Here is a 14,591-nt window from a genome sequence, read left to right on the forward strand (position 1 = left end):
ATTTCTATTTCAGTCGTGTACCGCACGAGGACAGCACTATACACACCAACTTTGGAACCAGAACATTTTAAATTACCCTTTGCCGCCCAGCAATAGAAGATAATATACCATTCATTTATTTAACAATCTCGGAATCCTTTACTCATCTAGGTATACTCCAGGAGTATGTAGGTACAATAGGTAAAGAAGTTCAGAACAATGCACAGTGAAGCTGTTAGTAACACAATAAGTAGGTATTTAAAAAAAAACGCAATCAACATTTAAATAAATAACATTCAAGAATAGTAAACCTTAGCACATAACTTTGTACACCCGTACTGAATGAGCAAGGCCCTCTTAGCCTTATTTGGCAGTCCACGCTTCCTTTTTTTGGCAATCTGTAATTTTTTTGCTTCAGCTGGAGGCTCCACATACCTAAATCTTATAGCTACTCCCAAAAGATGCTTGAAAATGTATTTTTTTTTCACTCAGAGCAGGTACAATACCCTGTCTTGCACTCTCCATCATCTTTTGGTACCTAAGTGTAGATTGTAAAACGATGATTTTCTCTTCATATGTGTGTCAAAATCTTTCTCATCTCCATCCATCATGTCCCTTCCATCTATACATCCTTTTCCTTATCACTGCCTGGAATCAAACAGGTCCTAATGCCGATGCAGTCAGCAATCAATTGAATGTCTTTATATAATCGTCCCATTGGTAGGTATTACTCCATAGTTTAGTATCAGTTACTTCTTCAGAAAATACTAAACTGCCGTTAGGTTACGATATCTCACTACATACACGTGGTAACTGTTTCTGTAATCTTGTAATTCTGGTAATCGTTTAACTGCACAGAATTTTTTAAATTGTTGAATTTGCCTTTTTTGATGCAACATTCTTATTTGCCAGGCATTTGTTTTTCTATTGCGTAAAGTACACATTTTCAATGCACATCGTAATCGATATACCTAGGGTTCGGCACACTTTTAATCAACCGTATGGCTGATTTATATATTTTTCATTTGTTAAAATGTGTTTATTTATTGCCCAACATAAAAAATTGTAATGTACAAAATAATTAATTTACAGCTCAAATAATTTAATTTAATGCAAGCTTAAATCCTACCCCTTTGGAGGACAGGGACGGCCACCAAGAATCTACGTCGTGTAAACTGAATCTGTCCATGCCTCTCTCATGACATTATTCGTTTTGGTGGTACGCGGTCCCACTAAGTTTACGTATCTCATCAAAAGTTTGAGGGAACATTCTCAGAAGAGCTTTATACTCCGATGGGTCTTCAAGTATCAATTACCTATGAGCAACTGAGATGATGCACCGCCTGAATCATTTCTCAACATCCACTTTCTGGCCGGTGCGTCGTAGATATGCCTTCCGACCCCTCGTTGGAAAGGTCTCGACCAGCGCTATCGATTGGCGCGGTCAGAATTTCGACAAAAAATTCAAAGGGCTGTAACTTTTGATCCAGTAGCCCTATCTTGGAACTGTTTGAAATTATGGATTCTACAGGCCACATTCTATAAGAAAATATTTTCCGGTCGATCTGAGACAACTTTTTGTCAGAATTTTTGGTCGAAATTTCAAACCGTAATATCTCGAGAACGGTGCGTCGTAGATGTGCCTTCCGACCCCTCGTTGGAAAGGTCTCGACCAGCGCTATCGATTGGCGCTGTCAAAATTGCAGTCGATTTTTGGCAAAAAAACGAAGGTATTAATACTGCCTTTTTTTTGGCCCAAGAAAAAAATTGTCTCAGATCGACCGGGCTACTACCATTCGAAAACGGACGAGGGCAGGCGCATGAGGGGTTACCAGAGGATTCAGGAGATGATTAGAAGAGACAAAAGTAGTTCGTAAAGAACAGGAGAGGCCCGTAAAATAGACAAGAAGACCGGCCCGGAAGAATGAGATGATAGACATTTAGATAGAATTTAGGATGGAAAAGGAGGACAAGGAAGCGAATGAGGAGAGTGCATGATAGAACGGGTGCGCTCAGGAGTAGGAAAGGGCTCCAGAACGAGAGAGAACAGATGCCGACAGGAGCGGCATTGTGGGGGCGGGAGAGAACAGAAGATGACATTACAGACGGAAATGATATCAGCATGTATGATCGGCTGCGGGTAAAGGAGGACATGAGAAGGTAGGCGAAGACAAGAAAGGGTATTAGAGGACAGGGAGGACAGTAGGAAACAATATAGGGCTGGAAAGAGCAGAAGATGACAGTAAAAAGCGCGCGAGGGCAGGGGGATAAGTACAGAAGATGAGATAGTGCAGGAGAGGGCAGGTGATGACACAAGAAGACAACAGAGGGCTGGAAGGATGTACATAGGATAGAATGTGCTTGTGCAAATGCATAACAGAGCACGCAGGTTCTTGATAATTTTAATCTTTACCACTTTTATGGAGACGTACAGTGGTTTTTAAGATAACGAGACACTGCACTTCGAATTTGATCTTCGGACCTTAGCTGGTGGAAAAACTGGATTGTCATAAGTACTTAAATATGGTGTGAAAAAGTTACAAAAAGTAAAAGCAATAAAACGCAAGTAGATACTATAATTATTGTAGCATACTCGTACGTATAATCTCTAACGCATTAAAGGTATATTACAAAATTGCACTTACGTACGACAACCGGTTGTGAATAATGAGAAAAACAGCACAAGTTGACCTTATAACAATTATAATTGCCAGCTAAATTGTATTGCTTTTTCTAATCTCTAAACATTATAAGTCCAGTTACGGATTCGTCGCGATCATTTCTCAAGAACTATGTCTAGTTTCGACCTTTTGAAATGTACTCCGGAAGAGAGGAAGTGCATTTTGGCAAAGTACGACAAGACGCCCGAAAATATCCGCGAGGATGTTCAAACAGTTAAAAATTGGATAAAAAGCCAGCCTCATCTTCCCGAAGTACCCGGTAAGTCTTTGTTACTTCGCGCTGTTTCCTTCAAGGCCTTTTATTACTTAGAGGATGGCTTGATCGAACGTTTTTTATTGCTGAACAAATTTCGAATAGAGATAGCCAAGCGCAAAATTGATGGCTACTACAGCATAAGGTCATTAATACCGGAGTTCTACGACAAGGATCCTAATGGTGAAGTAATTCGTGAACTTACGAAAATGATGTAAGTACGACGTTTGGGGAAGGTCTAACTGTGGCCAACATAAAGTGCTTTTAGTTACTATATTCCGCTACCTAAATTAACCGAGGAACACTACCGTGTGGTCATAGTAAAACCTAGAAAGCCTATAACTGAAAGTATTGACGCAGTGACATACATGGCCCATTCGCTCAATATGGCTGAGTTACGAGTACGTCACGACTACTATCACAGAGAGGCGCACATCTACGACTTGGAAGGCGTTCGAATTACCAACATGACCAAATTTACACCGTCGCTGATTAAGAAAATCGGTCTGGTTCTTGAGGTAGGTACCAATCGTCAACTTGCCTCATCGTCGAGCGACATTTCAGAAAGTCTTCACAAACTCAATCGGAGGCTTGCACTTCATTAACGTTCCAAATTTTGTCGACTCTTTCATTATTCTACTGAAGAACACTCTACAACCCAAAGTGGCCAGTAGGGTAAGCGAACCTTTCATAAAACCCATCTAATTCACTAACAAATTCAGGTCAATGTCCACAAGGGTACGGAATCGCTTTACGATATGTTTTCAAAGGACATTTTGCCTAAAGATTATGGTGGAACTGAGATGTCCTTAGATGAGCTTTCAGGTATGTACCGATTTTAGAAGATCGTCAACTTTAATTGTCTCATTGTAGAAGAGTGGATGAAATTTTTTCAAAATCATGTGGATCTCTTCGAAAAGCTCTCCAAGATGAGAGTTAATGAAGAATTGCGCCAAAAGCCTCTATTTGACGAAGATGAACTTTTTGGAATACAAGGGAATTTCAAACAGCTCAATGTGGATTGAATTGTTAAGAAATTAATCACCAGTAGCTTATTTAAATTAAATTGGCACGTTTTCAAATGCAAATGTATACAAATCAATTTCGACAAAGTCTTTTTCCCTTGATCAAGCGGTATCGTTGTTTAACATAAACCTGAAGCATTTTTATTTATTATCACGGACCTCATACCGTGATATTTACCTTTGTGTCAAGTTTTATTAATCGATTTTGCTTTTGCTATTTGTTTTCTGGGTTCTACAGAACAGAAGATCCATTTTCTAATCGGCACGAGACAAGTTTCTTTCAATCAACATTTCAGACGCATCACTTTTGATGTAGTTGTTAGACAAAAATCAGACAAAATCTATTCAATCCTATCACTTTGATACTTGATACTTTGGCATTATACTTATTAAAATTCGTTTATATTCGTGAAATATTTAGCTTTTGTTGATTCTACTACCGAACATTTATTAAGAACATTCTTCTCCTGTAGAATGTGTCTTCAGACAAGGCATCTTTCGGATGCTGTGACAAATAGTAGGTACATTTACTGGTAGTAGTTAGTTTTCTAGTCGTTACTATGGGTCTCTGAAAATGATGATAACCAACTAATCAAAATTGACTGCTTAGGTATTCGAGTCATCTTTTCTATACCAATAGAACCTTTTCATACTGCGGAATATACTGCTCGGTTTGTCCATTAATCAACTATTTGATTACTTACTCGACAAATTAAATAACCTTATGAATCGTGAATTAGTGGCAAGTAGGTAACACCTTTGCGAGTAGGGCTCAGCAGTACTGGCACACAGGGTCATTTAATTGTGTTGCTATACGGCACTGATAATGTGGTTATAAATCTTGTTTACCAAAGGAAATGAGTTTTACCTTGAAACGTTTGTGTAAATACCTGAAGACTGAAAAAATAGCTCTCTTTTTAAGATGAAAGTACTGTCCATAGTACAAATCCTTATATTCGGTAAGCGCTCTGTTAGTCTGAGGTTTAGGTATAGAAATCTTTTCCTAGCACTCTCTCTTGGGAGCGGGACACAGATTACTCGAATTATAGGAGGAACATCAACCGAAATATCGTTGTTCCCTTACCAGGCCTCCTTACGAACTTTCGACAATCGCCATTTCTGCGGCGGTTCTGTTGTTAGCGATCTATGGGTTTTGACGGCAGCTCACTGCATCACTCGGTAAGAAACTTACTTATTCCTCCTTTTTGTTATTCCATACGGTTGCAGGCAAAGGGCTGGATCCTTCGTGGTCGTCCTCGCCACGAGCACCCTAACCGATAGTGGCTCAATTTACGGGATTTCCAAAATAATTGCGCATGCCTCTTACAACCCAGAAAGTCATGTAAACGATATTGCACTCCTTAGAATGTCCAAGAAAATCACATTCGGCCCTACTGTAAAGCCCATCGCGCTTTCAAAGATTTACCCGCCGGCCGGCGCGATCTTGACGCTTTCTGGATGGGGTTTAACTAGATATCCATCCAATTATGTTCCGAACAAGTTGCAAACGATTCAGTTGGTCAGCATCAGCATTTTACGCTGCAAGCTGTCACTTCCAGGATATCCAGTACCTAGCAACCACATTTGCACGAACCAAGGCAGGGACAAGGGAGCTTGCGAGGGAGATTCGGGCGGACCCTTAGTATACAACGGTACGCAAGCGGGTGTCGTTTCCTGGGGGATACCCTGTGCTAAGGGTTATCCTGACGTTTTCACCGCCATTGCAGCATACGAGTCCTGGATTAAGCAATTTACAGCCGCATAAAGAATGTTACTATTTTGGATCTGACATACATTAAAAAATACGTTTACCTGCCTTATATTGCACACCCGTCTAACCCAACTCGCCCCGCTAGCATACCCGGCCATCGGCGCCGGAAAGGGGGGGCAAAGATGGGCATTTGCCCCCCTCTGGATTATTAGACAAAATTAAATCACTTCAATTTATTTCGATTTTATTCTATAATTGTCTGCCAATTCCTAATTGAAAATAACGCTCACAACCAAAAATAATTAACGTATTTGCATTGTCAGGTTAAAAATATTTAAATTCTTCAAATTCTTGCTTACGTAACCAGATGTGCTCAAGTTGCACTTTGGGACTCGGGGTTTAATGTTTACACGGTTGACCTTGACTTATACGATTTTACCTAATAAAACAATCTATTCTATATTTTATGATACCGGACGGGCGGACGCCGACACGACCTGCGCATGGAAAGACAAGAGATAATAGAAATATTATTATTTTCAGAAAAAAGAAGAAATATTTCATTGCTGTTTTCTGATCAAAAATAAATTAACGTTAGGTAATGAATTTGTATTTATGTTTAAATTAAAATGTTATTAAAGATATTGAGTAGACTTCATCCTGCCCCCCTCTAAAATTAAGCCTTCCGGCGCCCCTGTACCCGGCAGTTGGGGGGACTTCATTATATATATATATATGTTGGTCAGGGGACTTTCTGCTACACCTTTCGGAAGGAATTAGTAGTACATGATTGAGTTCCCCTATTTTCCATTTTTAGGCTATTCTTACTGGACTATAAGAACTTTAAATCCAACGGCAAAATGAGCCTGCATTACATTGGGCGTTGTGTTTCGTGGATTTGATGATGCTGTTTTACCCATGTAGTTTTGCCTAAGAGTTTTGCTCGATTATACTTGACATTTAGCCGTTGAATTTAAAGTTGGCGTCTTGCCCATAAGTAAAACCTTAGACCATATAGTACACGTACAAGCAAAATCCTAAAACGGAATCAAGTGGTGTTCTGATACCATAGAAACACTCAACACAAACGTCAAAATTTGGATGGTACCTCAAAATTGCTAGTGCATAAAATGCAGTGTTGTGCCCGTTGCGAAAGAAGAGTTTTTTGTACAGACAGAATCATAGCGTTAAACAGAGTCTGGCACACCTTTTGCCTCAGCTGCTGTAAGTGATTTAACGAGTAACCACCCGAACAGTCATTTCGACATCTCCCAGGTAGGCAACTGTGATAAGTTACTGGAGCCGGCGTCACTAAAATGCGCGAACGGAGAAATCTACTGTAAGTGTTGCTACAAGTTTTTGTTTGATTGCAGAGCTCGGTGCGAGGAGGTTTGCTACGGTACTCCAATGCCCAAGTGTAGCTGTTGCTGTAAGCCTAACCTGTACTGCCTGAAGCCGGCGTGCCCGAAGAAGACATGCGCGCCATGCTGTGAGGTGAGTGCGTGACTGCATCAATTTCCGGTAGTGAAAGTCATTGTAGCCGGTGTGCTGTGCGCCCAAGAAATGCGCTCCCAATCCGTGTTGCTCGCAGGTGTGTCCGCCGGTTGTTCCGAGGGAAACGGCGAATTACTATAACAGAAACCACCGCCGGTATGTGTCGAAAACTGATGGTATAAAGCTAAGATTGGTCCACCCATAGGTGCAAATGTTGCCCTCCACCGGAGTGCATGCAACCGTGTAAGCAAGTGTGCAGCCCCTGCACTGTAATGGAGCAGTGTCCCCCGAAAATCTGCTGTGATTCCGGCTGCGATCCGGAGCCATGTTGTAATTCACCACGTCGTTGTATTATGTACCCCCCCATTAAATGTTGTGAACCTTACCCTTCAGAGATAATCTGCGTGTCACCGAACGCCGACGATCCACCACGAAGATGTTGTCCAGCATCCCGATCGTGCAGCTGCGCGAAGAGTACGAATTGCTGCGAGTCGTTCTGTCAACGCTGCTACCAGAAAGTGTAATTTGTACTCACATCACTATTGCTCAAATTAGTGTTTCAGGTCTACCCATTTGAACGAATACCTGCTGCAGGAGGTGTCTTTCACAACTGCTGTTTTACGTGCCACTGCTGCGGCATGCAGCTAGACATCGCCAAGTCCTACGCACACTGTGGAGAAATCTACTGTAGAGGTAAAACTTCTAATACAACATGGGAGGCTATGAACTGATACTTGTAGGTTGTTATAAACGGATGTATGGGGTGGAACGGTACGGCATGGAAAATTATGGAGTATAAATAGCACAACACATAAAAATGTAAATATCAACTGAACGTAACTTGAAAATTAAATGTAACCAAAAATAATTTTATGACGTTTCGTGTAAATAAATACTCATGCACAACTTTTCCTTATTTCTGCTCAAGGGATGTCTACGACTTGGCACTCAAAGCAGAGAAGGCTTGGTGCCGTGGGCCCTCTCTAGACGTTCCGAAATCGAGGTTTGGAGGAGACTCTGTACGCTTACAAACGTATCGGCTTCTTGATCGAGAAGGTTATTGGTTTCGGTCTATTTACTGAAGTAAATCATCGTTTCTAAGGTAGATTTACTTCCGTCAGTTTCCAGAAATGGTCCTGCCACGTCGACAACTATTCGTTGAAATTGACTATCAACATTGTACTATCAGACTATCACATACTAAGTAGTTGTCCCCAAGGCGAACTATTTCGCATATATGGGCACTCGTATCGTGGATTAGTATAACAAATCCAATTGCGTTCATGTTTTAGTACTTTACCAGTACCATGCTTGATAATATAGGTCAGGTAGATGTCTTATATACGGACTTTAGTTAGATTTTGGATACTATCGATCATATAATAATTATTGAAGAGCTTAAAAGTTACGGGTTTTCAGAGCTGCTAATTAATCTTTTCTCTTCGTATTTGACTAATCGTAAACCATTGGTAGCGTTTAACGGCTTTAGGTCGTCTGCATTTATTGCATCATCAGGGGTTCCTCGAGGATCCAATTTAGATCCGCTTCTATTCCTTCTTTTCATGAATGACATCTCAGATTGTTTTTCCACGAATTATCTTCTTTTTGCGGATGACCTAATCAAGTAAATTGCATTGAAAGAATATACAACGAAGGTTTTTAAAATATATGTCTTATAGATTAGATGGGGTTTACCTCCAAAAAGGTTTTCCAACTGCTAGTGTCCTTCAAAGATTTGACATATTGTCATTGAAATGTCGCAGAGAAACTTTTGGATTAATCCATAATTTAATTGATTGTCCGCACTTATTAGCTGGGCTAAACTTCACCGCTCCGGTGCGTATTAATAAAAATGCTAGTACCTTTACAAACCCGCCCACTTCTAAATCTAATTTTTTCCGCAAAAATCCGTTTTTTATATATAATGTCTAATAATTTTAATTTAATTTCACAAAATTGCGATCTTCGTCACATTGTTTGTCGTGTAATCAATTATAATTAATTAAACTTTTGGTATTATTAGTCACTTAGCAATTATTCAAGAAGACTGATAGATAATTTGTTTGTTTGTTTTGTTTTTTGTTATTGGTTTCAGTAGAACAATAATTTGTTCTGGACGGTTTACCATCATTTAAAAAAAAGACCTTAATGTACAAAATACCAAAAGTGGTCTAAGAGGTTTGGTAATGCATCATAAACGATGTCTGGTTATTTTTATAGAAAAATACCTAGCAGAAAATTTTGCGCCTTTAAAGGGTTAATGCAAATCAGTACTTTATGCTCCAAAACATACTGCTATCCTATCAAATAGAGGTTTCTTAAGTACGCAAAGTCGAGTGATAGAGTACCTATTCATGTGTTATTAATGTAAAGGACATTAGAAATGTAATTTAATGGAGGTAGCATAATTGCGCATGAAAATTCAATTACCAACTTGTTAATTAATATAGACGTCATAATATGGCACGGCTTTGTAATGCAATGTAGCTTTGCGTTTTCCAACTCTCAAATATCCAATATAATATACATCAGCCGCAGACTTTCGAAGATTAATATCGTCGTAAGCGACTTGTTTTAGCCGTATTCGAATTCTCGAAAGGCAAACTCTCCTCGAAAAAAAAGCCATGTTAATTAAACTTGGACACTTTTGACACTGTCGTCGCGACGACACCTTTTGGTCTCGGTCCTCTCGCTTTCGTCGCCCTCGGCAACGGAAAGCTCCCAAATCGCGAACAAATCAATTAGCGATACGTTCCTTTTAAAAGAAAAAAGAAGGATCGACGAAGTGGCACACAGCTCCAAGTTTTTTTTTTGCAATATAACATTATATATGCATTATAATGCGAGCCATATGCTCGACTTACAGTAAACCTCGGCTTTCTCCCACAGGAACGCGCTGTACAACTGGAAAAACCGGGCAAAGTTAAAGCATTCATATTATATAGAGAGTTAACGTTCAAATATGCCAAGAACAGAAATTGAAACGATCCGAATATATGTTAGTTTTTTATTCACTCAGCCTTCGTCCGGAAAGTTATATTTGCAGTGTATGAAGATTAAATCGGGCGTAGGTTCTGTACCACCGCGTTTAACTTTTTTTATATATTATATTATTATTTTTGTTTGAACGAATTTAATAACTCGAAATGCCCTTGTTTGTATGTGTACGTGGTTGAATTCAGCAATTATATAAAGTTTGCATTCGTTAATTATTCCCTAATAATTCTTTTGGAAGTAATTTCTCTCGTGCAGAGGTTTTTCGATAAAAAGGAAATCTAGTAAAGTCCCCTCCTGCTTCACAGACTAATTGTTTGGAACTAGTCGGTCTACGTAATTATGTTTTCAATTTGGTAATATCATGATCTCTCAACACTACTCCCCAACCATCAATTCGGATTCCGAGAAAAACACTCCACAATCCAGCAAGTCCACAGAATTGTCAACACAATATCCAGTAGTCTTGAAGAAAAGAAATTTTGCAATGCAGTCTTCCTTGACACCTCTCAAGCTTTTGACAAGGTTTGGCACAGAGGCCTAATATTCAAGCTAAAGAACGCGCTATCCCACAACTACTTCCTACTCCTAAAATGATATATATCATACAGACACTTCTCTGTTAAACATTCAGACCAATATTCTAAGTTTTACCCTATTAAATCTGGAGTTCTCCAGGGTAGTGTGTTAGGACCGCTGCTTTTCCTCATTTACACCGCAGATATACCTCACTCTGCCAACACGGAAATCGCGTCTTTCGCTGATGACGTTGCAGTCATCGCCAACCAAACGAGAACCCTATAAACGCCTCCGCGGACTTACAAACCCACCTCAACGTACTTCAAGACTGGTACACTAAATGGCGGACAAAAATCAATACAACAAAGTCAGTGCAAATTACATTCACCATGAGACGAGAAGTATGCCCGCCTGTAACGATGAACAATGAGAGAATCCCTACAGCAACAGACGTAAAATACCTCGGCCTTCATCTAGACCAAAGGCTCACATGGAAAAAACACATACAGTCCAAAAGAAATCAACTAAACATAAAATTCCGACAAATGCAATGGCTCCTAAGTAGAAAATCAAAACTTTCGCTGAACAACAAAATATTACTATATAAAGCTATGCTGAAACCCATATGGACATACGGTATTCAACTCTGGGGATGCGCAAAACCGTCGTCGATCAATAGCATCCAAAGATTCCAATCTAAAACTCTAAGAGCAATTGTAAACACTCCATGGTACGTGAGTAACCAAACACTCCACAATGACCTGAAGATTCCCTTCGTGACAGCTGAAATACTGAGAATAACGAACTCGTACAACAAGCAGATAGCCAACCACACAAACGACCTAATAGACCAACTATACACCAATGGCCCAACCACGAGGAGACTGCACAGAACATGGCCCCCGGACTTAGTACACCAATGAAATAGCAACTGAGAGGGAGAAACAATACTGATTGTTTCCTTTGCAGATTAAATGCAAACAACACATTTACTTAATACTCTGTATAGATGTAGATTGTAAATGAGCAAATGTCGATTAAAAAAAAAAAAATTTGGTAATCAACTTTAAATGGTGCTAAAGCTAAATCTGGACAGACATCATTATATTGAACCCTCCTCCCGTAAGTTGCGCGCGCATACAATAAGTTTAAAACTATGTGCCAAATCCTTTTGACAGAACAGCTCAAACCAGACAAAAAACGCTCTTGACAGTCTTACATCCTCTATGCCTAATGTCAGAGCATAAAATAACATAGAAAGTAGGCGACCATGGTTGCCCAGTGCCAAAAACTATAGTCGCCCAATCGGCAGTCAAGTCTCAATGATTTACCATTACACCTATGAATTATGCAATACCTTTCAGAACCTTCTGGATCACTTTTGGGGGCTTTCGGACATTTCCCAAAGTGCCGGTTCTCTAATTTTCCACATGTTGTATGTGTTTTAGGGTACACATTTCTGACCTTGTTTCATTGCAACAGAAAATGATCTACAGGTCTCCGCTGAATGTTCGCGATCGCTTCACCGGGCCGCGGCTTATTTTATTTTATGTATAGAAGTCACCAAGCTTATATAAATACTAAGGGGTTTCTAATTCTTGAGTATATTTGTAAAAAAAACTAATTGATTACACGAAATCTTATATATATATATATATATATATATATATATATATATATATATATATATATATATATATATATAATTTAAAACTGGGACCGATGAGAGTGACTAAAATAGTTATACCACCACCTCATTCTGTCGCACTCGCACTTCGACGGTGGCAACGCCAGCGCATTTGTCCATCAGAGTACCAGAAGATGCAACACAAGTTGCTTACATTATACTTTCATATTTAATTAAACAGTTTTAAAACTATTCCAGATTTTGCCCTCTGTTCAGCCGGCTGGAGTTAGCCGAAGGCAAAATTCAGTGCATCTTACAAGGTTCTATTCCATGGCATCCTAACCCTATCAGAGAGAACGCCGACTCTTGGTATCTACATATACCTTCAGCAACCGGCATCGGCAGTCAAGAAGGCGAGAGCGGGCTATGCACAAATGAGCAATTCAAAATGTACAGGGGGAGGCAGTGTAGCTCAGGGGCGCACCAATAGGTGCAAATAATTGGATATTGGGAATGCGTCATCTCTCGCCTCCTTTGCTGTCGGTTCCTGTACTGTTCTGGCAAATAAAATCGTTTTTCTGTCAGATCCAATAGCGTATACGTTTCGTCTTTATATATGTACCTATTTGTACATACTCTGACATAGTTGCATTAGCTATCCTTTTTGAAAGTACCATGTTAGTACAAGGCAAACAGGTAGGAGCAAAAAGTGCGGTTACATATTCAATCTAAAATGAGTAAATTCCAGATTTCATTTCTATTATGAGATTATTTTAATTGGGTAAACGATGTGCGAATCCAGTAAGTCAGTCCTAATTATTTCGAAAGCATAATTTTTAATTTAGTCGTTCACAATACATCTATTATACAAAAAATACGCGGGGCTCATTTAATTATACTTAATTTGCTCTCAGATTAATTTCTGCCATTCCGATTCAAGTACCTTCCATTCTCCCTCTCTCACCCACCCATTCATTCGCCAAAAGATTATTTAATAAATCCCCCGTCTTAATTTATTTCACTCTCCATTTTTATAGAGGCGTTTAAGACGTAATTTCGCTCGCACGTATATCCTTTGTGTAAATGTATGTATTTATTTTGAACGTGTTACATCCAATATACAAGGAAGGGAATACAATCCCTCTGGTCAGTTGGCACCCCTGTCAAAATATCAAAATGAAAAATCGCACACCGTCAGTTACACTTGCTCGGACAGTCTCGTTCAAAAATATCCCCTGCTACAAGAGAAGAGAAACTTCTTCACGTTTGAGTTTCCATATTTTTAGTTGCCGCAGCAATAAAGTAATAAACGACATTTTACGTAATAGACAACAAAATTGGGGAGTACGATAAGGAATATACTCTTTAATAAGAAGCGACAACAAATGACGCGTGTCTCGTTATTAAATCATAAGAATTCCTTTCATAATAATTCTAGAAAATATGTATCTTGGTACGTTTGCTTGTAATTAGGAAGATAGTAGCGGTGACTACAAATACAGTGTGGAACTTATGACAAACCTGACGGTATAAGGATGACCATTGACCAACAGCACTGGATCCATTATAGAATCTTGTAGCACCCTCTGATGCGGTTTTCATTTGTCCTAGAAATTTTAATTTTTAAGGAACGTGTAAATGTTTTCTCTTGTTTAAGTAGCCTTTCATTTACCGAATACCGTGTTCATCCTACATCATAAATATAATTAAATATAATATAAAATTGTTCTTGGGCCACAAAACAGTTTTTCTATTTCGGTGTCACAATGATGATTTTGTACAACTGGTACTTCGTTGGGTACTTCCATGTTTAAACTTCAAAATGTCAGTCTTACTACGTTGCCAACCTAAAACTTAACGGCATAAAAAGTGTTCCCAACATAAAACATGTTAGTTCTAATGTTCCCTCTAGTTTCTGAGAATGATTTTTTAAATTAAATTAAAGCACCGAAATAGAAAAAATAGTATGAAAAACGCGTGTTACAATGCTTTATTTTCTATTTCGATGTGGAAACAATACCGAAACCGTACTTGATTGGCCCAGTTTGCGTGCGTTTCTAGACAGAAATGATGCCGAAAGAAATAGAAACGCATTATTTTTTTTATTTTGTTGGATTGGTACCCCTCGCTTTTTTGCTGTCAACGGTATCCGTCAAATCAAAACTAAACATAACCTGTAAAGTGTAAATAACGTACGAGGAACTTGACCGATTGTATTAATTCCGATTAATTTTGAATAGGTATATACTCCAAAGGGTAGAACTTTTTTTTATTTTTACTTAGCGTAGTAAAATATGCCAGCAGTACA

At 39.1% G+C, this 14,591-nt stretch overlaps 3 protein-coding genes across 5 annotated transcripts; all 3 read left to right on the forward strand.

Annotated features, from left to right (window-relative positions):
- Window positions 1–2,708: 2,708 nt before the first annotated feature.
- On the forward strand, window positions 2,709–4,015 carry LOC116162090 (alpha-tocopherol transfer protein-like). The gene is made up of 6 exons (XM_031475623.1): window positions 2,709–2,919; window positions 2,971–3,127; window positions 3,182–3,431; window positions 3,478–3,588; window positions 3,636–3,738; window positions 3,787–4,015. The coding sequence occupies exons 1-6, from the start codon at window positions 2,772–2,774 to the stop codon at window positions 3,936–3,938; spliced, it is 921 nt and encodes a 306-aa protein (XP_031331483.1). The 5' UTR covers window positions 2,709–2,771; the 3' UTR covers window positions 3,939–4,015.
- Window positions 4,016–4,130: 115 nt separating this feature from the next.
- On the forward strand, window positions 4,131–5,755 carry LOC116162091 (chymotrypsin-1-like). 2 transcript variants are annotated; one of them, XM_031475625.1, is made up of 3 exons: window positions 4,131–4,897; window positions 4,946–5,117; window positions 5,166–5,755. In XM_031475625.1, the coding sequence occupies exons 1-3, from the start codon at window positions 4,861–4,863 to the stop codon at window positions 5,701–5,703; spliced, it is 747 nt and encodes a 248-aa protein (XP_031331485.1). In that variant the 5' UTR covers window positions 4,131–4,860; the 3' UTR covers window positions 5,704–5,755. The 2 variants fall into 2 exon arrangements, with proteins under 2 accessions (XP_031331485.1, XP_031331484.1); XM_031475624.1 differs by having other exon boundaries at window positions 4,131–5,117.
- A 982-nt stretch (window positions 5,756–6,737) lies between these two features.
- LOC116161907 (keratin-associated protein 4-3-like) lies at window positions 6,738–8,011 on the forward strand. Of its 2 annotated transcripts, none has more exons than XM_031475403.1 (6): window positions 6,738–6,873; window positions 6,929–7,143; window positions 7,190–7,299; window positions 7,349–7,661; window positions 7,707–7,836; window positions 7,884–8,011. In XM_031475403.1, the coding sequence occupies exons 1-6, from the start codon at window positions 6,780–6,782 to the stop codon at window positions 7,940–7,942; spliced, it is 921 nt and encodes a 306-aa protein (XP_031331263.1). In that variant the 5' UTR covers window positions 6,738–6,779; the 3' UTR covers window positions 7,943–8,011. The 2 variants fall into 2 exon arrangements, with proteins under 2 accessions (XP_031331263.1, XP_031331264.1); XM_031475404.1 differs by having other exon boundaries at window positions 7,349–7,657.
- The last annotated feature ends 6,580 nt before the right edge of the window (window positions 8,012–14,591 follow it).

The sequence above is a fragment of the Photinus pyralis genome, unplaced genomic scaffold, assembly GCF_008802855.1.
Source record: "Photinus pyralis isolate 1611_PpyrPB1 unplaced genomic scaffold, Ppyr1.3 Ppyr1.4_LG10, whole genome shotgun sequence".
NCBI lineage: Eukaryota > Metazoa > Arthropoda > Insecta > Coleoptera > Lampyridae > Photinus > Photinus pyralis.